The sequence below is a fragment of the Xiphias gladius genome, chromosome 20 (assembly GCF_016859285.1).
Source record: "Xiphias gladius isolate SHS-SW01 ecotype Sanya breed wild chromosome 20, ASM1685928v1, whole genome shotgun sequence".
In the NCBI taxonomy this organism is placed as follows: domain Eukaryota; kingdom Metazoa; phylum Chordata; class Actinopteri; order Istiophoriformes; family Xiphiidae; genus Xiphias; species Xiphias gladius.
This window is the reverse complement of record NC_053419.1, coordinates 1841021-1867566: the sequence shown is the minus strand read 5'-3', so window position 1 is coordinate 1867566 and position 26546 is coordinate 1841021. Positions and strand designations below refer to the sequence as shown.

The 26546-nt window shown below is 39.4% G+C and overlaps 1 protein-coding gene across 2 annotated transcripts; it reads left to right on the top strand.

Moving 5' to 3' along the window:
• The first annotated feature begins 53 nt into the window (after window positions 1-53).
• On the top strand, window positions 54-22903 carry LOC120806328 (excitatory amino acid transporter 1-like). 2 transcript variants are annotated; one of them, XM_040157365.1, is made up of 11 exons: window positions 54-79; window positions 3972-4081; window positions 6567-6709; window positions 6831-6968; window positions 15644-15848; window positions 15950-15992; window positions 18034-18314; window positions 18407-18640; window positions 19830-20024; window positions 20139-20273; window positions 22446-22903. In XM_040157365.1, exons 3-11 carry the CDS (start codon window positions 6571-6573, stop codon window positions 22654-22656), a joined length of 1581 nt encoding a protein of 526 aa, XP_040013299.1. In that variant the 5' UTR covers window positions 54-79; window positions 3972-4081; window positions 6567-6570; the 3' UTR covers window positions 22657-22903. The 2 variants fall into 2 exon arrangements, with proteins under 2 accessions (XP_040013299.1, XP_040013298.1); XM_040157364.1 differs by lacking the exons at window positions 54-79; window positions 3972-4081; window positions 6567-6709; window positions 6831-6968 and adding an exon at window positions 12628-12666.
• Window positions 22904-26546: the final 3643 nt, after the last annotated feature.

Below are 26546 nucleotides of genomic sequence, written 5' to 3'. Positions count from 1 at the left end.
TCTCCCGCTCGTGATCGTGATGCGTTCAGAGGCACACGAAAGAGTGGGGAAATCACGGAGTTCGTGCCAGCTTTGTGTGGTAAATAAGCTGGTTTAATTCTTTTAATATTTAATATCTTGTTTATTCAAATAATTGTTAGAATATATTTTCTATAAATGTTATTTCCCAATATGCAACAGAAGGTCCAAATGCTGTTTCAAAGCCCAGTCCACTTGGAATTCTGTTTGGGAAACACTCAAAGTGTTAGATATTAATTTATGTACTTGCCTTAAGTCACATCTACATGTCGAGTGAAAATATATTGTAAATAGCCTATAAAATACCCACTGTGTCACTGTGTTTTCTTTTAAATTGTGGAAAGTGAATTGCCCCCAAGTTGCTGAATCCAGTAATCCCCCTAAAAAAATGAATACATAAATAAATAAAAAAATACAGAAGCCATGATGTTACTGTCCTCAATAGAAGCTATGACCCTGAGCCCAAATACACTTGCATTTTTAAAAATTTCTTTCAGGTGAACTGGCACAGCTCATTTTGTTACTACATTTAGAGAGTTGTGTTTGATGTGCACTTAAATAGTAACTGCTTTGCATTTGCATTGCTCACTAAATGGAAAAAATGTGTGAAAGTGAAGGGGGGAAAAAAATAAAGGACAGTGCCTAATCTGTTCTATATGGCAACAGAAGATATTACAAGAAATATGGGACCATGGCCCTCCACTGAAGCGGGACCCAGCCCCATGCAGCAGTCAGAGGGGACACAACCACTTTAATTTAGTTATAAATCATTTTAAATAGTTTTAAATAAATTAACTACTATGACCTGCAACTATCACTGAATCATACTATCAATAAATGAATCTGAAGCCAGTAGAGGTCAGAATATCCTCATAAGACCGGTTAAACTTGTGGGGGTCCAGAGAAAAGTATGAGACGCATTAGTCCTTGGCAGTTGAACAGCAAGGAAACTGCATACATGTCTGGTAATTTCTCTTGGGTTTAAGAAATTTGCTATAGTGTTCAGTGTGATACAATTAAATCAGGCAATGAGCCTGATATAATAATATCTCATATCTGTTATAAATTAGAATATAAGGGTTGGCAATTAGCTCAAATGGTCTGGCAAACTTGACAAAAATTACCAAGCTTTATTTAAAGTTATACCTGTAATTTTCAGCTATATTTGACTGCTTTGCTGCTATTAAGTTTGGTTAATATTGATGAAAGTTTTGAAGTTTTTAAATAAAGGAATGTTTTATGAGCACACACTGACAACAACACCTTATGAGGACTTGAATCTGAACAACTTCAGAAAACCTCATGCCTGGAATCATGCTGGGTTAACTCTGTACACAGTCACAAACTGATGCCATGACAAAGCACATCCTACGTGTACTATGAGTCACTGGGTCAGGCGTTCTTCAGGCCCTAGGGTCCCTAAAAGCCCCAAGTCCACTGCCTGTGAACTGGTTTTTGGTTATTTGATTCATTTCAAAGTTATTCAGAAATTTGCACTGCTAAAGCACAATATAAACTCATGGACATCCTGCATTTTTATCCAATGTTAAGGTCCTGTCTTTTAGAGGGGCCTTGAGTCAAAATCAAATTTTTGTACCAGGCTTCTCTGTGGCATCTTTATTCATCATAAGTCATTTCAAATTGCTTTACATACATATATATGCATTAAAACAAAATTTAAAAACACAATTAAGAGAAAAACTAAATTAACTGCAATAAAATAATGGGAAGTAAAATAGTGAAGCCCCCCGGTTCACCACCTTTCAGATGGTTTTGGAGATTTGATTATTTACAAATTTGTTGCAGACTTTTGACCATTAAAATACTATATAAACTCTCCATTCAGGCAGGTTTGACCGTCATTACTGTGTGGATCATTTACCTTTGAATAAAACTCATTACACGTCATCAGCAACTGGTCCATGTTCAGATTTGTTATCATGCAAGAGACTGACAGTGAGTCATCAGAAAATTTCAACACAACTTTTCTGCAGTTATTTGCGTATAAGATAAAAAGCCTGTGAAAGAACGCACTCCTAGGGAGAGGGGAGTGGAGGAGTCAACATACTGCAGTGTTTTTCAAGGTATTCAAGGGCTGAATACCTTGATTGTTCGGTTAATATTCAGTGTTTTAAGATTAGAAATGTGAATATGAGGATATGCTGCACTCATTCATTTTTGCAGTCAGTTTTTCACCCTTTACAGTGTTCCTAACCATAGACTTTTCACTCATTAAAACTGAAATAAATAGAGTTTCACCCCCATCTAACAGTATATATGATATTAGTCATCTAAATGCCCAGTGGCTCTATAATCACTGAATCGTACAATAAAAACATTATAGACAAAAGTGGAGCTTGAAATGTAATCAGGTCATTAAATTAAATCACACAGCTAAGCTGATGGAATTTGATTCCAGTACAGCGTGTAACAGCACACTTCCATCGACATCATTGCACAGATAAGAATCGCATAACCACAACCACCCAACAAGTCCAGTATTCCCTCTCTTTTAACTCTGTTTTTGGTCTCTAGCAACTCCCAAGGGAAATATCTCGCTCTTCAGCTGTTAAATGCTCCCATCATGTTCACCAGCTGGTCTCTAAATGTGTCTGTCCACTGTTTTCTAGGTCGGGTACAGTGGCTTTTTAGAGCTTTTTTTAGTGAAACAAGGTTGATGAGAGTTGAATTTGCACACTGAAAAACCAACACAATGAGCTAAAAGACGCTATAACACCTCATACAGCCGAGAGAAAATACAGAGTTGGATAATAGTCCTCTGTGGGTTTCTCAGTGCGAGTGACCCCTTTCACATGACACATGGTCATTTCATCCAGTGTTACTACAAAAATATTGAATAGTGCAGCTTTAAGTATAATTGTGAATGCGGGGCAGGCGCTCTTACATTATGGTATTTTTACTTTTACACAAGGAGAGCCTCCAAATACTTCCTACAACAACTGGTCTCCGATGTTATCATTGAAATATAGTGTCTTCCTCAAACAGAGCATATTCCTGTTGTGGATATGTGGACATAAAAAATTAGATAATTGGGATTTGATTATAAATTGTTTTAGCTCTTCACAGCTCATCTTTAACTCATTTTTAGATGTAAACAGGCAGAATGAGAAATAATACATTTTAAATTTATTTATAATTTATAATGTACAAGTACTGACACAAGTAGGCCCCTCTGAGGTTGTTTGCATTGCTAACAAATGTCTAAAGAGATTTCTCATTCATTAGAGTGACAGTGACTGGGGAATAGTGTTTGTAAAAGGGTATGTGACCTGATTTGAGGGGTATTCTTCACTAATTATATTCAACATCACCAGGGAATATTTTTCCATACAGTGAGGTCACTTATTACAGCAGAGTTCTACTTTTTTCTGCTAATTGTGGTGTGTCATTTACTCTGTGGAATTACTTTAAACTATAACACGTCCCAAGTGAGATGATACATATCAATTGGACTTGGTTCATGTTTTACGCCAGAAACAATTCTTTATGTGTCTCTACAATGTAAAGAATCAATTACAGCAAGTAAAAATTTTAAGAATACAAAGGATAGCAAGGAAGATCTGAGATGAGAAAAAGAAAATAGGAGAGGATGAGATGAGAGGTGAGTAAGTAATCTTATTTTAGATGGATCGTTCCCCAAGCAAATAATTCAATGATTATTTTCATAACATCTCTCAACAAAGTTTTTTATACATCTGGGTTTTACCTGAAACTGTGTCACAGGGCTAACAGTGTTATTATGGGAGGACCATTTTCTAATTTGTCCTCTTAGTCTCGCTCCCTCCCTCTTTCTGTCTCTCTTCTTCGTCTCTTCGTCTCCCCTCCCATTGTTTCCAATTACAGTAGTTGCAGGAGAGCACTCTTTCCTGTACACTCAGAGTGCTTCATTTTAGAGTTTCATCTCCCAGTCACTCTGTCCTCCTGAATCCCAGAAGCTCCAACAAAACTCCTGCACTTCTTACCCTGCTCTGCTGCTGCTTCAAAGGCCTGCCACGTCAACCATCAACAGTGTTAACTGAAGAGCAAACACCAGTCCAAAGAGGTATGTGATGAACAACCTCTCTTTTTGTTCTGTAGTAACATGTCTGGGATCACTAGTTGTTTTAATTGCACTGGGTGATAGATAAGGTGATGACAATGTTTTCCTGTATAGCAAAGAATTGGATTAATCTAATAGTTATTGTATCCATGGCTGACTTTTCCATAGAAAGGAGGAATAAAATATACTATATGATCAGTTGAAGATGGTAAAAGAAGATGAAAATATGGATATTAATGGATTAGTTCACCTAAATTAGGAAAAATAATATGCAGATAATTTTGGTTTTATTTCTCCAGGTTTTGAGATATCTGCCTCTTGAACATCTGCCTCCACCCCAATACAATGGGTGTGAATGGAATGTCATTTATAGCGTCCACAACAGTGAAAAATTAAAATGGCAAAAATTGAAAACTCGATAGTGAAAATCTCTGACACAATTATTTCAAAATCTGGGCAAATAAAGCCAAAACTATCACCATGACTAGAAGCCATGAGAGGTAATGGAAAAAATATGTTTTTATTGAGATGAACTGACCCTTTAAATAGAGCATTTGTAGTAGAGTAAATTTTCATAATGTCATATCATGTTCTACTTGAGATTAAATGTAAAACAAAACCTTTATTTCATAAATTTTTGTTTATAGTTAAATCTAAGATGAAAATCTAAGTAACGTGTGCATATTAAAGGCTGTGTTTGTATTTTTTCAAGTCTATGTTAATACAATACTCACATACCCATTCAAACATGTAAAGAGTTATTGGTCAATGTAATTGATCCTTTTGTTCATACTTGTGACTTAAATGTATATGAAAGAGATAGGGGATGAAATCCACAGTCTTCGTTCTCAGCAAAAAAGCTTTCTAAAGTTTAGCTGAAGCTAAAGTCAGGCTTCAGTTGTCTGAGCTAGACCAATAAAGTGGGTTTCCTCCAAAGTTAAAGTCATTTTAGCAAGAATTTACTTCTTTGTGTTTCTCCTGACTGTGTCCTTGCTGAGCAGCAGTGGAGGGATAGTAAAATGGGCTCCCTCGCACACGCAACTCTGAGCCACTGAATTTATGTCACGTGGACAGCTACATGTCTCATCTTTGTCCTTTCTTAATTACTCAAAGGAAATCAATTAAATTAATATGCTCATTGCCAGTTTCTTTGGGATCATCCAAATAAAGCCCAAAAATTTAATTTCACATATAGTCCACATTCAGGTCAATATTACAACGCATGTACAACTTCAAGCATTTTCAGATTACCAAAGACCAGAAGTAATTAATTCCAGTGGAGGATGAATGATGGAAAGTAATGGACTAGTGCGCCCTTGTGGCCATCACATAAACTGTACACACAGTTTCTATTGTTGGACTATTCATGACAACCAGGGTACACAAACCAAGCTTCTCTTTTTGTTCACAATAAAAGTTCCAGTCTTCCAATCTCTGTGTTGTTTTGGTGGTTCCATCCAACTCTGTCAAACCGCGCTATTCCATGGGGTGGGAACTGCATCAACAAAAATGGTTCACCAAAGTAATTGAGCTAGCTGAACGCAGCCCAGTCATTCATTTAAATCGGGCCAACACAGAGGGCTCTGACATAAAAATCCAGCAAAAAAGCTGAAGCTGGCTCAGCTTTCATCAGAGTTATGTGACATCATCTGGCAAGGTGCTGTGTTGGACAATCAAATCCACTTAAGGGCACATTCCTGGGTGATTACTATGTGCCGTATTTCTACTGTTTACCTTGCAGTTTTCACAATGAAAGATAAAATGACTGCCGATGTAACTTTCCAGAACAGTAAAATCCTTCCTCTTAATATTATAAAGCACCATAGCATTTGGGCATTGGTTAAACTTTTAAAGTCAGGGATCTACTAATCAAACTGGACTTCCTAGATCATTGGTCATCATCTCACTGGTACCTTAAAAAACATGCATCACCACAGCCCCTTGAACTTTTAACACAGGGAATAATTTCTGTCTGAACACCCACTACAGCAAGGCAAAAATTCATTTAACATTCTGTCTGAGCAAACCTTGGGTAGTAGAGTGGTTCCAGAAACATACCATGTCTACCATGAATTATCCCTCCACAGGCTCAGCAAAGAAATGCTGTCAATGCAAACCTAAAGAGGGAATTTTGCACTAAAAGGAATGAAAATTAATTTTAGTCAGTTCAGATGAACTTTAGAATGTGTTTTGGCCCAGACGAAGGACTGTTGATTTTGTCCACTATGTCCTCTATCTCACATTGTAAGGGATCACTTCACAGCCAGTATTAAAAACAGGGATAATTACAGCAACTTAACTCTTTCAATATACATATAGACATGAGTATTGTATTAAGGCAAACTTTAAAAGATCCATACTATTCCTTTAAACCTAAATATTCCTTGATAAATACTGCACTCAGCTGAGCTTGACATGAGTTCACCAGCCTGCTGTTGAGTCCAGCACCTTCCATTTTCAGTAATCGACATATGTTGGTTTCTTACAGCAGGATGCAGCGTATCAGGGAGGGCATTCACATACGTACCATGAAGGCTAAAAGGAAAGTGGAGGAGATCTCCAAAGAGGACGTCCAGGCTTTCCTCAAGAAGAATGCCTTTGTGCTCTTTACAGTTGGGGCAGTTATTGTAGGTGTGTATGCCTTTGCAAGCTAAATGGAAATGTCCCAGACCTCATTCAGTCAGTGCTTGTTAATACAATGTGGACACACATACACATAATATACAGGCACATCCTGTTGCTCTCTCTGCAGGTATTGTTCTGGGATTCGCAATCCGCCCCTATAAGATGACCTATCGAGAAGTAAAGTACTTCTCCTTCCCTGGAGAACTGCTAATGAGAATGCTTCAGATGCTCGTTCTGCCCTTACTGATCTCCAGTCTAATAACAGGTACAACACATTCACACATAATGTCATACTGTACATGTAACTGATCTGTCAATAGATATAGGACTTTTTAACATTCACTTTGTTCTGTTTATTCAAAATTATGTTATAGTTGCTTTACAGTAGTCTTTTAAGTTCATGTGTTATGAACATGGTGGATATTAGATGATAGTCATCTCTGAGTTTATCAGCATTGCTTGTCAGTCGGTGGAGGACCAGGGCCAGGAGGCAAACCACAGTGCCCTGGACCTCTCTGCTCAACCTGCTCAGAGTACAAGGAGAGGAGGTGGATCTGAAAGTCCAGAGGACTTTGAGAAGAGACCACGGCTGAATTTACCACCAGGAACAGATTTCAGATGGGCACAACTGGATGAATATTTGAGTATCATCCTAGACAACATCTTGAAAGGTGATGCAACCAAGAAGTTAAAGACCATGGTATAAGGTGTGCATCAGACATACCAAGATGCCTTTGGTGTGAAGGAAGGCAAAACTGTGAAGCTACCAGCAGGTCCAAGTAGCAGACAGGTTCAGAGGAGAAAATTGTGGAAAGAACTAATGGTGCTCAAGAAAAGGTGGCAGAGACTACTCCAACTTTGCAGGATGATGACAATCCGTAAAAGGCAGATACAGTAAGGTCGGCAGAAGAAAGCCCTCTTTAACAACCCCTTTCTATTTCACAGCTGAACTTCTTGGAAAGCCAAAGCGTGGGAGACTGATATGTTCTAAAGGAAGAAGTGGAAGATAGTGTAGTAGCAGCTACTTGCGATCCAAGCAGAAATATTCAGCTCGGTGACTGTCCTTTTCAGCTGCCGACATTAAAACCACTCATCCGCTTTGACATGGCAGACTTCACTCTTGATGAAATAAGGGCGGAAGTGGAAAAAGCTCAAGCAGGATCTGCTCCAGGACCATCCGGCACCACTTACAAGTTCTACAAAAACTGCCCTAAGCTTTTGAAGAGGTTATCGAAGCAGTTACGGACACTCTGGTAGAAGAAGCAGGAACCCTGGCTTTGGACACTCCATGAGGGCTGCTTTGTTTCCAAAGAACTGAACTCATTGAGACTCAGTCGGTTACGAGATATCTCCCTGCTAGACGTTGAAGGAAAAATATACTGGTCCATCATTGACGGAAGAGTAACATCCTATTAGTCATCCAGATCATCAAACAGACAAAGAGTAACAACAGCACACTCTCAGTTGTATGGCTAGATCTTGCCAAAGCCTACCCAAGTGTACCACACCAGCTGATCCAGTATGCATTAGAGCACTACCAAGTACCATCAGAAGTAGTCAAGCTCATGACGTCACACATGGATTTACTGAAGATGAGGTTCACCGTGGGAAATTTCACCACCAAATGGCAGAGGCTCGAGAAGGTGATCATGGCGGGATGCACAATATCTGTCACTCTGTTTGTAGCTGCCATGGAAGCTGGGAGGAATGCAATGTAGAGGGCCAAAAGCACATGACTATACAAGACATCCAGCCTGCAGAGCTTTCATGGACGAAATAACTGTAACGACTCCATCGATCCAGGAAAACACAGTGAATCTTAAAATTGCTGGAAAAAAGGGTGACATGGATACAGATGCAATTTAACCCATGAACATCTAGGAGCCTGAGTATCCTGAAAGGGAAAGATGTCCAAAAACATCTTTACTATCCAAGGTCAAAGATTCTTACAATCCAGGAACAAGGAATCTGATTCCTTGGAAAGAAATATGACAGCACTCTGAAGGTCAGCGGCAACGTCAAGGACACCATGGCTCAAATAAACACCTGGTACAAGGTGACTGATAACAACCAGCTGCTCGGAAAGTTCAACGTGTGGTTTTTCCAGTATGGCATCATACCCAGACTGCAATCGCTATTCCTGCTAAATGACTTCCCCATGACTCAAATGGAAGCAATGGAGTGATTGGGCAGCAAATTTGTGCAAAGGTGGCTGGGTGTTCCCCCAATTATCAGCTCAGTCAACCTGTACAGATAGACCTCCAGCTCATTAGTTGTGGAAGAATTCAAAGCCACCAAGGCAAGAGCAGCCAGCACAGTGCTACTGTATAAGGATGGGCAAGTCAGACACGCTAACGAGACCAGCAAGTGTGGCAGGAAGTGGAAGCCCCAGCAAGCAGTGAAAGAAGCAGAAGCCTACTGGAAAAACCAGGACACCAAGCTATGGAGCAAGGCCAATGCCAAAGGCAAGAGAGGTCTCATGGTGCAGAGGGTCTGAGAGGCAGCGGAAGAGAACTTCTGCATGAAAGTGGCAGGGCTCGTCAGTAAGGGGCAGCGGATGCTTTGGGATCAGGCTCTTGAGAGATCACAGTCCTGGAAGGAACTCTGGGGTACCGACTAGGGTGAGTTGACCTTCCTCCTGTGCACTGTGGCCGACTTCTTACCAACCCCAAACAACCTAAAGATCTGGGGCAAAGTAGAAGATCTATCCTGCAAGCAATGTGGAGCAACTATCTGCACCCTGAATAACATCTTGACTGGATATCCTAAAGAACTGGGAAAAGGCCGACACAGATACAGGCATGACAAGGTCCTTACAGAAATCCCCAAATGGAAGGACCTGCAGAGGGTCAAAGCCATGAAAACACCAGGCATCACCATCTGAAGTTATCTACTTCCGAAGGGAAGGTGACAAGGCTCCTACAGCAAGAACGACTGCCAAGAGCCCCCCCCCCCCTTAATTGGACTTAATCAGTGAGGCTTTTGTCAAAGGGTGGCACGCAGCCGTATTCCTCATGGAAGTTGGCTGCCGCAGGTTCTCAGCAACATCAGTGCGCTCTTTCTTGCAGAAGTTTGGTTTGAAATCCAAACAACTTAGGAAAGCCACTGAGGAGACTGCTGCAGAGGCCGAGACCAGTTCAAGATGGTTGTGGCTGATGAGAGCCCACAGATGGAACCCTTCTGTAGGATAAGGCTAGTCAGTCTTCCCTGCCCCACTCAGGCGAGGCATAAAGGCTAAGGGGCAAAACGCTTGTGACCCTGAGATACTGCTGAAGATGCAGAAGGGGTTCCCAACATTGCTCTGACCACCCTGCCACCAAGCAATACCACCAAAAGGAGGAACTTGTCGCACCATAAGTAGCTCCTGCAGTTTCTGCTTGTAGCAAAGCATCTCTGATGCTTACTTCATCTGATCTCTCAGCTTTTTGGTCAGTTGTCACTTTGGGTTCATGTCTTCCTCAGCCACTACACTGCATCTCTGCTGTTTAAGTGAATCGTAAATGAAATGGTGACTAAGCAGCCAAAAAGGGTGCAGTCAAAAAGAAAAAAATTGGTCTAACAAAGTGGCTGTGACAGGGGAAAATTCTGTCATATGGCTTCAGTTCCACTCACACAGCAAGTTTTAATGCTACATTGTGATTTATTTATGAGATCTGATTTTTTTGTTTTTCTGTTCAAACAGTGTTTTGTGAACAATATCTGATATCAATCTGAAGAGGTCACAATCTAAAATGACACCCGTGCAGTTTGACAGTAAACACATGACATGAAACCTACTTGGACTAATGCCATCCTCCATCCTGTGGTGTTATTTGTATGTTACCGTGCAGTGGACTGACCACAGATTTACACAGAAATGATAATGACTTTAAAATAAGCCTTTTAGGGACTCGTTTTCATACCCTCCTTGAAGTTTTGACTATACTGAAACATTACTGAAAATTAAGTAAGTTCATTCTTGACCTTGGAAATGCTAATTTAAGGATGGTTTGGTCTCACTGCTAATTTCTTTTCAAGATTAAAAATTAACTTTCAGACTAACTTTCAAGCGGACATGGATAAGAAATCCTAAATCAAAACAGCTACTGAGCTTACATGTCAACAGATCCATTACCATGAGCAAACTCAAATTTTTCACACATTTTGACCTGTTGACGATGCTAGATGACCATCGACCTTTGCCATCCCTACAGCCACGGAGCTAATGTGGCTAAAATTAAGTTCTGTAGCAGCAATACAGTATGTTTTGACATCATATTTCCTATCTTGTAATTAATCTTGGATAACTCTGTCTCCTAGAAAAAAACTATATATATGACTCAACTGTTGTCCCAATTACACTATGGTGGTAAGCATATTTGCTCACTACAGAGGCAACAGTTTTTTGAATGAGTAAAGTGCGAAATGGTTGGGGGATAGTGGGAATACAAAGCGCATGACTGGCACACAAGAGCCCATGGCTCGCATCCTAAGTCTTATCTGTGGTTAAAACAACAAAAGTATTTCATTTAATTTGATTTAATTATTATTACAAGTTTATTAATACGGTAGTAATTTTGGTGGAAAACATCTGAAATGTATTGTCAGTGAACATTTTATTGATGTGTTCAGTGCCAACATATTTACAACTTTCCAAGTACTCTAGGAAGACTCCTGGATTCATAGCTGTAGATAACACCTCATCTGTCAGGAGGGAACAAAACATTGCCCCGTAGTTGCTGACTTCATCAAAAATTGACCCAGAATTTAAAACTGAAAGATTTAGGCTGCAGATTGTGTTATCGGATTTCTACAAAACTTAATCTTTGGGTTCAGCTTGCAGTTAGCTACACATGTAACATAATTTTCGGTTTGCAGCAATACAGGCTGTTTCCACTGAAATGCACCTCGGAAATCTTAGTTAACTTCTGTCCTTACGTTTTTGCCATTTTTTCAAAAACCCAATATTTTGTATGGTTGCTCATCTTTTGTAGGGATTCAACTGGGACAGTTTCTTGCCCATCCAAGCCTTGAAACTGCCAACCACCTACCATTGACTCTGCAAACTTCCAAAACACTAGACATTCAAAATAATTAATCCCGCCCAATATTATTCATTCTGCCTCTTTGGAAGTTTTCACTGACAATCACTGAGATCCATAAACAGTAACAGACGATCAGCTGAGGTGGCACTTAAGCAGCATTTGTGGGTCATAAGCCACTTTCTCATATGTTGCCTCATATGAGGCACGACATGATGCAAAAAGTATGCTGCGGGAATCGCAGTGTTTTGTTTATGTGGTGTAATGTAATCAATTTGGCATTTAACCTGTTGATGATGTCATGGGACAGGCTTAGTATGGGTCTGAGTTACAGGCTCTGTTACTTGGCTGAAGTGTAACTGTGAGTCACGCATGGAAACTTAACTGAAGGGTAGTAGGGGTCCTGAAGGGGGTGCCGCATCCCCTATTGGCAGGGGACTGTAACTGCAAGACAAAAAATTTCACTAAACAAATCAATAAAAAACTTTTATTTTTTTGATCATAAGCAGTCTATTAAAGATGGTAATTCATTAAGTGGTTGAAATCCACCCTTTTTTATTTTATTATTATAGTTGATTTCGTTTTAGAACATTCAATGTTTTTTCTGTGTATCTAATGCACAAACGCAGAGCAACATGTAGCTAGGCACGAAGGATCACAGATATTACTGAACAGTAATGATGGGTTAGGTATCACTACCGCACTTCATTATGTCTCAAAAAATAATATCTGATTTCTTTAATAATGGCTGTAAAGCCAAACAGCAAAAGTCCATACTGAACACAGTCGTCTCCCTGCTGGCAGCGGCAGACTCCTGTCACTCAAGCAACCCTGAGGTGGAGAGATCAGAGCAGCAGCAGCTATCTAACATCAGTCAATGCTAGCGCCCCAAACTCTGACTGACATCCAGCGTCCCTGCTTAACTGCTGATTGTTCAACTCTGTAAGTTTAACTCAAAGTAGTTTTTATTGTCTTGTGAAAGAACCCAACACAACATGGTGTCGGAAGCAGAGCTGCTTTGACCTACATACCAGAGGAAAGACGATGCACGGCAAGAAACACACACAAACACACATACACACACAAAAACGCACAGAAGACGAGCCGACAAGCTCGCAGGCAGCCCACCATTCCCCGGCACCTCTGACGTCGACTTTCAACATTTAAACACCAGAAACCTTGTGGGTGAAGTGGATTAGTACATTCAAGCATTTCAGCTTGGCAAGTAATTTGAACAATTCTTCTGATGCTAAACAAGTAAATACACTATTATACTGCATGAGGAATGAGACTGACAACATGCTACAAGGGCTGGACTTAACGAGGGAGCGTTGCCAGCGATATGATACAGTTAAAAAACGATTTAAAACATATTTTGTCCCAAAAAGAAACGTGATACAGTATATAAACATAGATTGCAGCCGGCTCTCCCAGACCTGCAAACACTCCATCATAAGCAGAGGGTGAAAAGATGGATGGATGCAAAATGTTTCAATAGGAGGCACAGAGCAAGGGATCTTGCAAAGCTGTCACCTGTAGACCAGGTTTGGATCTCTAATGGAAAAGCACAGGGCACAGTGAGATCCATACACCACAGCCCACGGTTTTACCTGGTCAGCGGACCACACGGGGGAAGGAGGAGGAGGAATCGTCACCACCTCACGCACCAGAGTTTCAGGGTGAGAATCAACATGATTACCTACCGGAAGTGGACACCTAACAAGCAGTTTAAGGGACTCCAGCAACAAAATCTCAGAGCACACCTGGCATCATGAGAAATAGAGAAATAACAAAACTACAGAGACTTAACCTGTGATACTGAACAAAAAAAAAAGTCCAACTGTTTATATAGTTTATTGAGGGAGGTAAACGTAGTCTTAGGCTTGGTGCACACTATAGGATTTTCAAATCTTAACCGATTTTAAAAACATGGGAGACCACAGACATAACAACAGATTTAGCTTATTTTTAATATTTTAATAGTTAGAACACACACACACACACACACACACACAGACAATTCAGTTAAAACGCAGGACCAAACACCTGGCATTTATACTGAACGATTTCGGAGTGGCGATTCCAGGGACTTGTAATCTCACAGAAACTTGCGTGATCAAGCGTGACTATAGAGCAAAACAAACATGGACGCGGACCTTCATCATCTTGTGTATGCTATGCTTTGCACCGAAAAACAAAATGAAAAAACAATGGATGAATTCACGGCTTATATATTTTGCAGCGTGTGTTGGAGGTTAGTTTATTTGTTAGTTTTATTGTTAGTACGCAACATTCGGTTGGTGACGCTTCCTAGTCAGCTCGCTCTCATTGGCTTTTGCGGGTTTCTGCTCAATATTCCATCACTGTTCCTTTCACACTACAGGATTTCATGTCGTAAATACAGTATATCTTGTAAATGTCATGTTTGATATTTAAAATTCCTTCAGTATGGGGCCGGCATAAATGTTAAGTTTAAATGAGTGACTGCAGTGTTATGGGAATGTGGAAATGTGATTTTGTTATTTGAAAAAAAAAAAGAAAATGAGGATTGTGACTGCTCAGTGTGTTATTTGAATTTAACAGAGGCCACAGCTAAGGTTCACTTTGAGCTTAAATTAAAGGGGATGTGGTGTAATACAATCAGTTTGTCATTTAACTTGTTGATTATGTCATAGGGAGGGCTCAGTATGGTTCCGGGTTACATGCTCTGCTACTTGGCACAAGTGTAACTGTGAGTCACGCATGGAAACTTAACTACCGATAATGTTCTAGTAAAGGGTATCTTTACTGTCTGTGAAAGAACCCAACACAACAGTTTACAGCACATCGAAACGGGCAGATGAGGCTACCGACTCACCTGTAATGATGACTGTTTTTGCGTTTATATACATACTACATGTATCTAGACATATCTGCAATATCAACAAAAGAGTGGAAAGCAATATACACCCTTGGATGTTTGTATTCTTCCGGTTTTGTGCCAATCACATGTTAGAAATGTAATAGAAACAATCCGATTCGCTTGCTGTGAATTCTAAAAAGTCCAGTCCAACTTATTTTTACATTTGTGTTCTCAAATACAGCTCCTCGAAGTAAATTCTAGATAAGTTCAGGGTTGAAATGCATGTGTGAAAGTACTAATAGATTCAAAATGGGTTTCCGAGCAGCAAAGACACTGAATCTTTATTGTCTGTTTAATATGTCACAAAAATCATAGAAAATCTAGTAGGAGTTTGTTAACAGGTCTACCTCAAGAGAGGAACTTGGTTATTTTTTATACAAGGTCTTTGTGATTTTCTAGAGTATATGTTAAGGAGTGACTAACTACACTCAGGCCCTTCTGTCACGGTCTTTTCTCACCTTCACAATTAAGTATAGTTCTTCACAGTGCCTCATAGTGCAATGCTGCATCACAGTTGGGTTTGGTTGGGGTGTGCAACAATGTCTTTCCTCTGTACAAGATTTAGTGCAGAGTTGCTCTTGTAAACCATTTGATGCTAATCACTGTTTTAAACTCATATACATATGAGTCATAATGTGCTAAAATAGTTGATAGCCCAACACACAAGCACAAAATGTCTAAAATTTGCTTCATAATATTTTATAACAGGAAAACCTTCAACAAAAATTTGTGAATGCTGTTGTTTAAAATTGTTGACAGTCTCCATTGCCTGGACACATAATAATCCACTCCAAAGTGTCTATTTAAAGATATTAATGGAATATGTGGTGGTAAAGAACTACCTGACACAGTTACATAATTAATTCATAATATGCCTAAGGATTAAGAAGAAACACACTGGACAGAGAAAACTTCACCACATGAATTGGTGCCGACAGAGCTTTCTTGTTTGTAAAGAATATTTTTACATGTCTTAACACTCAGACATAAACTGCATTTCCACCTTCTGTCTATTAGGAATGGCAGCTTTGGACAGCAAAGCCTCAGGAAAGATGGGCATGAGAGCCGTGATTTACTACATGACCACAACCTTCATTGCAGTCTTCATTGGTATCATAATAGTCCTCATCATCCACCCAGGAAAAGGATCAAAAGATGAGTTTGGAAAGCAGCAGACAATAGAGCAAGTCAGTCCTGCTGATGCCTTCTTAGATCTGATCAGGTAGCCTGCATATAAGTAAGGAAGTGAGAACAATGATATTCATAATGTTTTACAGTAAATGGCCAACATCATCTCTTAATCACTGTGATTTCTCATTTCAGAAATATGTTTCCACCAAACTTGGTCCAAGCCTGCACACAGCAGGTGAGCTTTACAATTACCTATTTACTAAATCTGCACTAATTTGCACCCATGAAGTCTTACAACAGGTAATCTTTTGGCAAGTATATCATAGCTCTGCAGTGTTCATTACACCCCACGAAATAATGGATCTAACAACATACAGACCTTTTTACTATTCTTTACAACCCTTGGCAGCCTGAGTGTTCTAAACAAATGTAATGATGCTCTGCCTTTAAGATCATGTCATATCTAGCAAAAGTAGACAGCAAAGTTGATATTTTACATAGAGTTTATCCTCTGAAGAGCATGAATGGGCTCAACAATCTGCCCTTTTTAGTCTGACTTTTTTCACTTGTGCACAAGTGGAAATTTTATCCAAATGGTGTACTAGAGGAAAGGCTATGGTTGGAACATTGGGCCTGAAAATTAGCTCTGGGCTGACCCAACCTAATTCAAGTATGCCCCTGCCCAACCAAAAAAACATTTTCAGAGAAGACCCAACTTGATCACAAAGCAATAGTCCCAAAACTCTCTCTTTGTCTCCCTGCCCTTACCATTTAGCTCATTTCTCCTGACAGACATACACTCAGACACTAAGGTGCAGACCCTTGACCAATCTACCTCTCCACACCTTCCACAATGCAGATTCCCTGAAAAACTGAAGACTGTAAAAATCTCCCTTACCCACACCAGTCTTTATATTCTCAGTCTAGTCTCAGTTACAGTAGGTAGCTAGCAAGTCACAACAGGTTGGCTGGTGTTAGCAAACATTTACCTATTTACACTTCGAGCAGACACAGAGCAACATTAGCATTTGTTTGAAGTCATTTTTTTGACCACTTGATGAATATATATGTCATCTTTTTTAGCCGTGGTTTAGTTTCCACCAAGTCCTTGGGAAAATATCTGGCTCTTTGTCTGCTCTTTGGCGCTGGGCAGGCAGCGTACAGTAAACAAGGAAACAAGGTTGATAAGACTGGAATATATGCAACCCTGAAAAGCAAAATTATCCAAAATTGAATAGAACCTGCAGAGCTGAGGCTAACTGCAAAGTTGAGTGACTATTCTCTGTAGGTTCATCACAAAGAGCAGCACCTTTATCATCACACTTAGTTAATTTGATTAAAAAAAATAGTGTAGCTTTATATAATAATAATTTATTATAATAATAATTTATATATATAATTTATTTTGAAAAACTAAACATTATATTGCTACCAAACAGGGATCTTAATGATAGAATATGTGAGGCTCTGACATCTCTGGTGTCTAATTTTTGCCATAACAATGATCCTAGCCAAGGGTAATTTGACTTGCATAGTTCAGACCATAGTGCACAACCAACACACTGCCTCAGTTTTAAAGATTCAACTTGCAATTTATATTCCATAATTAACTCAATTTAGACTGTGTCGAGCACATAAGAGTGAATTAACTGGTTCAATAATGTGTACTGAACTGAAAAAAGTTGCACAGTGTATGACAAATATATTGACCATTACAACCAAGTCAGTATGCATTGTCATTATTCATATTAATTTTAGGCCTGGATCCAATCTCAGTCTGCCTTGAAAATGAACAAAAACCCAGCATAAATATGTCAATATCCCTATGCCCTGTTGGGGAAGAGCACCAGTTAATGATCACCAGTAGATAAATTCCCTGAGGGCCATGAATATCCTAGCAAAATTCATAATCCACTTTGATCTCTTATTGAAAAAGAAGAGGTTGACCTGGGAGTAGTGCTATAGGAAAGGCTTTTAGGTCACCAGAAACCAGAAATCCTTGACAGAAAACCAAAGTGTTGGTCAAGGGTTTCTGGTTTTTGACCAACACCCATTTCCTTTTTGACCTGATGGTGCCACTACAGCAAAGGTCAGGGGGCCATTAAAGCTACTAGGAATTTTTTTGCCCCAGTCCCCAGTAGAACATTTATGAAACAGTAGTGTAACACAAAGTACTTCTACCTGGTTCTGAAGGTTGAGTCTAGTACAGTGGTCTGTTTCAGCCTTGCTGAACTCCACTGGTACAACCTCATTACTTTAACTCTGTCATTCTCCAGTTCAAAACCAAATATGGAAAACGAGCAGTCCATGTGACAGTGACAGTGAATGACACCCTCTTCAACTCAACTAATGGCACCCAGGAGGTGATGGAGATCACCCGGGAGGAAGTGATCCCAGTGCCGGGTCAGGTGAATGGGGTCAATGCCCTCGGGCTGGTGGTCTTCTCCATGTGCTTTGGTCTAATAATTGGCAATATGAAGGAGCAGGGCCAGCTCCTGAGGGATTTCTTCGACAGCCTCAATGAGGCGATCATGCGCCTGGTTGCCATCATCATGTGGTAAGGCTTCACTTTCAAGGAAGGTGTTTCCTGTTGAACAAATGTTACCATCACACTTGTTCAATAACTCACTGTTCCTCTCCTCTTGTCAGGTATGCTCCTATTGGTATCCTTTTCCTCATAGCAGGAAAGATTGTGGAGATGGATGATCTGACACAGATGGGCGGCCAGCTGGGCATGTATACCATCACAGTCATCATCGGCTTAATGATCCATGCTGTTCTTATCCTTCCCACTCTTTATTTTGTCATCACTCGGCAGAACCCCTTTATTTTCATTGCTGGGCTCCTGCAAGCTCTGGTAACAGCCCTAGGAACCTCCTCCAGGTGAGTTGTGTCCAACACTACCACATTTCAACAAATGAATCACAATTATTCCCTGAAACAAACAGCTTAGCATTTAGGGGAACTATACCTGTTTGCATTCAAACTTAGAGTTAGAATAGCATCTAGCGCAGTTTTTAGCACAAAGACTGGAAGCAGGTGAAAACAATTAGCCTAGCTCTGTCAAAAGTTGAAAAATAGACCTTTTAACTTTTTAACTTTGACTTGAACCTGTCCTGTTTGCTAAAATTGTCAGTATGCTTGTTGGATTGTCACACAGGGCCCCTGCAGATGTCAGAACTGTGGGGTTTGCCTCCAAACAGTGAAAGTACATAGGGTTTGAACTTCTTTCTCAAGTTCTCTTTTTTCATCGGTCACACGATTACTTCACTTACTGGTCACTTTTGGAGTGTAAGACTGCGAATAATTTTGAGACATTTTGAAAGCATTCCCTGTTGTCCCAGTTTGAACAATTACAACATTACGCCCATTTCTATGGTGGCAGGCTTCTGAATTTTGTAGTTTCAAAAAAGCTGTTATGTCTTATTTCACTAAGTAAAACAGTTCAAGGCCTCAGGAACTCGATTGGCTGGGGCCAGAAGTAGTATTAGTTACTAAAGTTAGCATTACTTGCCCAAGTGAGTGCTGTATTAGTTTTCAAATATGTATGGGTTCACCTTTACATCACTACCCATGCCTCACCAGGATTTTAGCAAAATTCTGGCAACATTTAATCTAATAAAAAACATTGGAGCTGTTGGAAGCTGTTTCCTCTTGTTTCCAGTCTGTGTTGAGCTAAGCTAAACATGAACCAGACAACACACAGTGAAGAACACAATTTTTTGTTTGAATGAGTCTAATGCAAACATGGATATTAGAGGTGTTCAGTACATGTCAAAACAAATATTAAACTGAACGGACGACACTGAAGCACCATTGTCACTGACTGAATCAGTAGCTATTAACCTTCAGCACCAAACATCGCAGCATTAAGAATATGATTTCTTAATGATATATGTACACTGAAGTTCATTTGAATGTTCAGTATCTAAAAATCTTTGAACTGAGCTGAAAGAAACGATTCAAGAAAAATGATTCATAATTTCTATCGGTAAAGCATATTTCCTAAAATGTAAGACTGTTCCTTCAAACTGTTTTTTCTTTAGCCTGTTTCCATTCTTTCATCTCCCAGCTCAGCCACCCTCCCTGTTACCTTCAAATGCCTGGAGGAAAACAACAGAATTGATAAGCGAATCACACGTTTTGTGCTGCCTGTGGGTGCCACCATCAACATGGACGGAACAGCTCTGTATGAAGCGCTGGCAGCCATCTTCATTGCTCAGGTCAACAATATGGAGATGAACTTTGGTCAGATCATCACCATAAGGTAGGAATTTAAAAAAAGAGGAGAATAATAGCCAAGACTTGTTGTTATCAAGAAGAAAAGTCTCAGCAATAACAGGTATTGTTTAATCTGTTTATGCGTTTCTCTTCAATCAAGTATTACAGCAACTGCAGCCAGTATTGGAGCTGCTGGCATCCCTCAGGCAGGCCTGGTCACCATGGTGATTGTACTAACCTCTGTTGGACTTCCTACTGATGACATCACTCTTATCATTGCAGTTGATTGGTTTCTGTGAGTAGCTTGCTGTATTATAAACCTGTGAAGAATAATAGAGTATAATATCCATTCAAACACAAATTTGTGACACATTGTTCTATGAAGTACTGTAACTGTATCTCACATCCCTACATGAATCATCTCTGTCGTTTTAAATGTCAAAAGCAGCGCTGTATCTACTACCACCTAGTGACACACTTCTCCTGTCTCCCTGGAGGCATGTTCTACATCTTCCGTTTTGTATTGAATATTTTTTGCAATGAGTTTTAACATAGAAACATAATTAGGTTTCCCAAATTAATCATTTCAATTAGAAATTACTCAGCTAACTGGGGTAATAAGAAGAAACCCTTCTCTCCTTTAACTAGGATGGACCAAATATGAATGGCCTGTTGTCATGAAGTTTTGCTAACCCAGGCCCTGATCAGACTGAATAGAAGAAAGTATAGCCTCTAACAAAAGTGTGTGTGTTCTAAACCAGAGGAGTGTTTTCATAAAGCAAGATTACCAGTTAAGCCAGGTTTACTCCAGAGAATCAGGCTTACTTTCAGAAAATTAAGTTTCATAAAGGAGGTTTAAATAAGTCTGGTCTAATGTAAGCTGCTTTCACAAATGCAATGCAACTCTGAACTTAATTAGATATTACCTGGAGGAGCTGTATGTGAGAACGAAAATGTCCGAATCAGTTGGACTGGATATTAAATGGTCTTTACCCTACCAGTTCAGTAGTGAAAAGTTTGTGTAATGTCCGATTGAGCCAATGTGTGGATTGAGCCGGTCATTGTAAAGAGAATTCAAAGCGAGCGAGTGGGCATGTTGATGACATTTCTATCCTGCCTCCTGCACACTCTACGCAGGCACTACCCACATTTTCAGTCTTTATGCTATGCTAAGCTAATGATGTGCTGGCTGTAGCTTCATAGTTAGTGTACAGACATGAGAGTGGCATCAATCTTCTCATCTGACTCTTGGCAAGTGAATAACTGTATTCCCCAAAATCTTACGCTATTCCTTTAACTTTGTTGTGATAATAGTTTTTTTAATAGTTTTTAATTACATTTTTAATAGCGGTGTTGTAACAGATACATATTTCTCTTTGAATATGGATCACAGGGAGGCCCCCAATGGTTTAGGAGTTAAGACACCAACCAGGAACTGCAGCGTCCCCAGTTCAAATCCATCCAGGAACCTTGTTGCATCTCTGTCCCTCATTTCCTGTCATCTCTATACAACTGCCATATAATTAAGGCATAAAGTGCCAAACAAAACTTTAAGAATGAATATGGATCCTCACCCCCAGGAACATGTCCAATTTTTTCAAAAAGACCTGTAAAATAAACCCTCCATGGGAGAGTGTACTGAGTTACAGAGGCTACTGGAATGAAAAAAATCCGATTTACGCTTCAAAATCAACAAAATCCCATTTACACTTTGTGGTAAAGAGGTAGTTGAGACAGAAAGCAAAACTTTCAATTTACCAGTCAATCTACGTTCCAACCCTCACCTATGGTCGTGAGTTTTGGGTAGAGACCGAAAGATTGAGATCGCAGATTTGAGCAGCTGAAATGGCTTTCCTCTGTAAGGTGGCTGGGCTTGCCCTTATAGATAGGGTTAGGAGCTCAGACATCCGGAGGGAGCTTGAAGTAGAGCTTCTGCTCCTTCGCGTCGAAAGGAGCCAGTTGACATGGCTTGGGCATCTGGTTAGGACGTGTCCTGGGCACCTTCCATTGGTTTTTCAGGCACGTGCAACTGGTAGGAGACCGCGGGGTATACCCAAAACACGCTGTAGAGACTATATATTTCATCGAGCCTGGGAACACCTTGGGGTCCCTCAGCAGTAACTAGAAAACGTTTCTTGGGAGAGTGACGTCTGGGCTACCTTGATTAACCTGCTGCCACTGTGACCCGACTCCAGCTCAGCGGTAGAAAATGGATGGATGGATGGATGGATGGATGGATATTATAAGTATGAAGCAATTATGACAGACAAATTTGAATTTTTATTTTCAGTAACACAGCTTAGACTTTAAACTTTAATCTTTCAAACCTTAATCATCGCTTTGTTATGTGACTTGTGAATATGATTTGACCACATTTCGGTTGCATACAACTAAGTTATCTGTGTACCAAAAATGTTTTCCCGCTTTTTTCTCATTTATTCTCTTTTTGTTTTCTGCTGGGGTATAGGGACCGGCTGCGTACCACCACTAATGTTTTGGGGGATTCGATCGGGGCCGGCATCGTTGAGTTCTTGTCTCGACACGAGCTCCGCAGCAGAGATGTGGAGATGGGAAACTCAGTGCTGGAGGAGAAGGAAAGGAAGAAACCGTACAAGCTCATCTCCCAGGATAGTGATTTTGAAAATGATAAACGTGCTCACAGTGAATCAAACATGTAGTTCAGCCTTCAACGTCTGCTACATCTATCAGCACATACAAACACTCACAGCTGGTTTTGTTTTTGGGAGTAAGGACCTAATCATGAGATGTTGTTGTCAACTATAGTTTTACTGTCATTATTTCAAACTTTGGATTTGTTAACATTCCTTTTTTGTAATGTACCAGAAGTGATGAATTTCTTACATTCCTCTATCATCCAAAATTACAAATATCGAGTCCTATAATTTATGCTTCTGTCATGTTTCAAATAGGATTGGTAGTTTCTGTTTTGTATGTTTACTGTTTAATTAATATTTTAAATTATAACTTAATATTATCCACATGTAGAGGTTGAGGTGAAAATGGGTTTCAATGCATGCTGGATGAGGGATTTAGAAACTGCAGTGAAAGTAGAGTTTTGAAATAAACTACAGAGCATCTAAGGGCACTAAGCAGGAATGTAGAAAGTAGGCTGTTGGTTATAAACATTCATGGATGGCTTCATGAGGGAATTGATTACTTTTGATGATATTGACAAAATTATATATTCAGAATTTTTCCATTTTATCACCAGGACATGATTAAATCGACTTAAATTCAGATTTTATCTATATTTCCCCAACAATAACTGGTTAATATTGTGGTTATTATAAGTGTATTAGACATTTTATGATTTTTATGTTTCAGTGATACAGAATCACAGACTCTTTTTCACACACCTAGAATTGCAAATTTTGATGGTGTATGACCTGATGGACTTTTTACCAACATTGCTCATTTACTGTAGATATAAGTGAATATGTTGGATATTTAATAAATGTTAAAGTCTCTGATTTCATTATGAAGGTGTGATTCAAATATTCAAGACGACTGAAATTAAATAGCTTTTTGTGAAAACATTAATAGTTTTTGTTTATAACTCCAGTGAAATAAACAGAAAAAAGCCTTTCATGTCTGTCTCTCTTTTACTTGAAATGTCAGGGGTCATTTCAGTGGGTTATATAAAACAAACGTATTTTCTAAATTGTGCACATATGCAGCTATGTGGTTTATCTGAAAATAGGATCACAACAGTCCAGTGAAATGACTTTTTCTACCCTAGTGTATCAAATAAATGCCCCCAAAAACAGAGGAAACACACACTGAGAGTGGTACTGTTATCTGAACAGATCATCACTCTGTGTGGTTACGCTAAAAGTTAGAGACACATATTACAGCCCAGAATATGGAAATGTGGATGAGAAAAATGAATCAATGAAATCTTACCTCCTGTCACTCAGTTATATATATTTCTTATTGTCAATAAATCCCATGAAGACATCAAAACCAACAATGAACGTATCCGCCAACTGAGTATTAAAGCCGGATATTTCTTTTTCCTCTGTGCTGTAGAGCTCCATTGTTGTCCAGAAAATATTAAAAACACATCAGTGAGCCAAATTGTTGCACTGGGTTACATGTTCCTTCATTACCATGAACACAGACACCGTAGTTTATTTTGACATAGACTGTCTTGCTGCACTAAGTACTCACCAGAGCACCAAATATGGATTAGTCCACCCGTGAAAATGGTCCCATATGAGAACACTATCTCATCCTGTTTGAGTAACATTTGATAAAAACTACAGTGTCCAGCTGTTTTAAGAAATGAATGAGGCTTTTTAAGAATAAGACTATATATTTTGACCCATTTTTAAAATTTGCATCTCCAGTAAGAACCAATGGGCTTGGGGATGAGAGCCACATACAGGGCAGGGAAGTCAAAAAGCTTTGAGAGTTGGACTAATACATTGTTGGTTTTGGTGTGTTCATGGCATTTGTATGTCATAACAGAAAATTATATTACCAGCCTTATGCTCAAACACTTCCAGTTCCTATACATACAGTATATACACACACACACACACACACATACACACACACACGTACAAAGAGAAACTCAAGTTGATCTGAACATTGTATAGTCTGAATTCTGTTCTCTTTCAGAGACTCCTGCCATCAGCTGGCTCTCACCTGGGGTTGTGCATACATACAGTATGTACATTTTTCAGTAACTACATTAAACATGTACATAGGCCATTATCCATGTCAATTATGCTATAATTCCTTGAAGAAAATGTTACAAAAAATAACTTGTCATGATGTAAACTGGCAAATTGGAGCCCAGTTAATCAAGTATATTAAAAATGACTGAATTTATTGAATGTAATGTGATAAAATTATCAGCCAACAGCTCTGCAGAGATTTTTAAACACTTTTAGCTATTTCAATTTCAAGCAGCAGTAGCAGGCAGCTGTCTTCATTGAAAAACTCTGAAAAACCCAATGTAAACTACCTGCTCAGCAGCAAACAGCAGACACTAAAAATCAGAGATAAAATAGATTGAATATTTTAAAGGAGTGATAATATATATGGGTTGTGTCTGTCAGCTTGTTGCAGATCTCGTCTGCCTCCAGGTGACCAAGAAAAGAAATTCTTTCTCATAAAAAACAAGAGTTACATTTACAAGCAATAAAAATAATGTATCAATTTCACCGTTGTTTTGGCCATTAAATTGTACTTTTTATAAAATAGTAGGGTATGTCCACCAGCCAAAGTGCCAGCTGTGAGATACCATTGTGTTCTCCCAAGCAACAAGGTGTGAACAAAGTTTCTGACATAAAAAAGAAAGACACCAATGACCCAGTCCACAGCAGTGGGTGGCAGTAATGAGTCAATTCATGGTTTGCAAGAACAAAAATGAAGGTGACTGCAAGAAACATGTTGGGCATTGGTTACTGTGCTGAAGTGGAGTTTGGTCTGGGAATGATATTTTTCTGTCATTGCTATTTGTGGCTGCAATTCAATATCCCAATGTCAGAAGAGTTGATTTTATTCAGCTGAAGCATATTTAACACTAAGTTACACAAACGACCTCATAGTCTTCCATGACCGGGTTTATTTTTGTCGTAATGTTACCACTAATAGTAACCACCTTTATAGCAAACTGCATCCCAATTGCTTTCTTTCATTCATCAGCCCCTTCGATGAATTACGTAATTCACCGGTACGGTTGCTCGTTAGCTCATTATCTCGTTATCTCATCAATATGTAACCTGCCTTGCAATCAACAGAGCTAAGTTCCCGACTACCAGCCCTCAGACTGTATTCATACCTTAACTATTGTGGTAGAAAAGGACCTCACTTGGGCCAGATGAGCTCAGGTCGCCTTCCACACTGTTCAATAAATCAGTTAATGAACACTCACAATCAAATGAGTGATATAGTAGGTTTACAGCGTACAATAAACCAAAGAAGCAACTTTCTGAATGCACACTTTTATGCTGTATTTGCAACTCCTCCAAGGGTGGATATTAAACTCTGAACACTCCCTCAGCTTTACATGTTATCTTCCTATAAACAAATGTTTCTTTGTCTTCGACTAACTTACATCACTTCCCAGAACAAATGGTGTCGCCATCCTTCAGTCCTCATGACATGAGAGTTTGGCCTCATTTACACTCCGCCCCCTGACTCCATACACTATCTCAGACACGATTATTTTTTGAAACACATCTATCATCACAAAAATAAAATCTATAATTGCAAACATAAATGACTACAGTAATTATTACACATGATTAAGTGATCTCGATTGAGTTTCCATGGCGTGTGAAGATGATGTGGATCGTAACGTTAGAGGGAACATATTCACATGATCGGTGACGCACTGACTGCCTGTTGCCATGGCTTGAGTAGTCAGTGTAAAGGCAGCTAGCTCCTAGCAACTACATTTTAGCACACAACTGTTATGGGCTCATATGTTTTTGGTCACGGTAATCAGATTAGCTGTATGCTGTCTTGATATGGGTGGACAGCATGATTGCTGATTTTTATTAAGATGATGTAGGAGATGACTCAGAGCCCAACA

Coding starts and splice junctions, on each gene's coding strand:
- LOC120806328 (XM_040157365.1), top strand. CDS start 6,571: ATGCAGCGTATCAGGGAGGGCATTCACATACGTACCATGAAGGCTAAA. Junction 6,969..15,643: donor GATCTCCAGTCTAATAACAG/GTACAACACATT, acceptor TCTGTCTATTAG/GAATGGCAGCTTTGGACAGC. Junction 18,641..19,829: donor GCCCTAGGAACCTCCTCCAG/GTGAGTTGTGTC, acceptor TTCATCTCCCAG/CTCAGCCACCCTCCCTGTTA.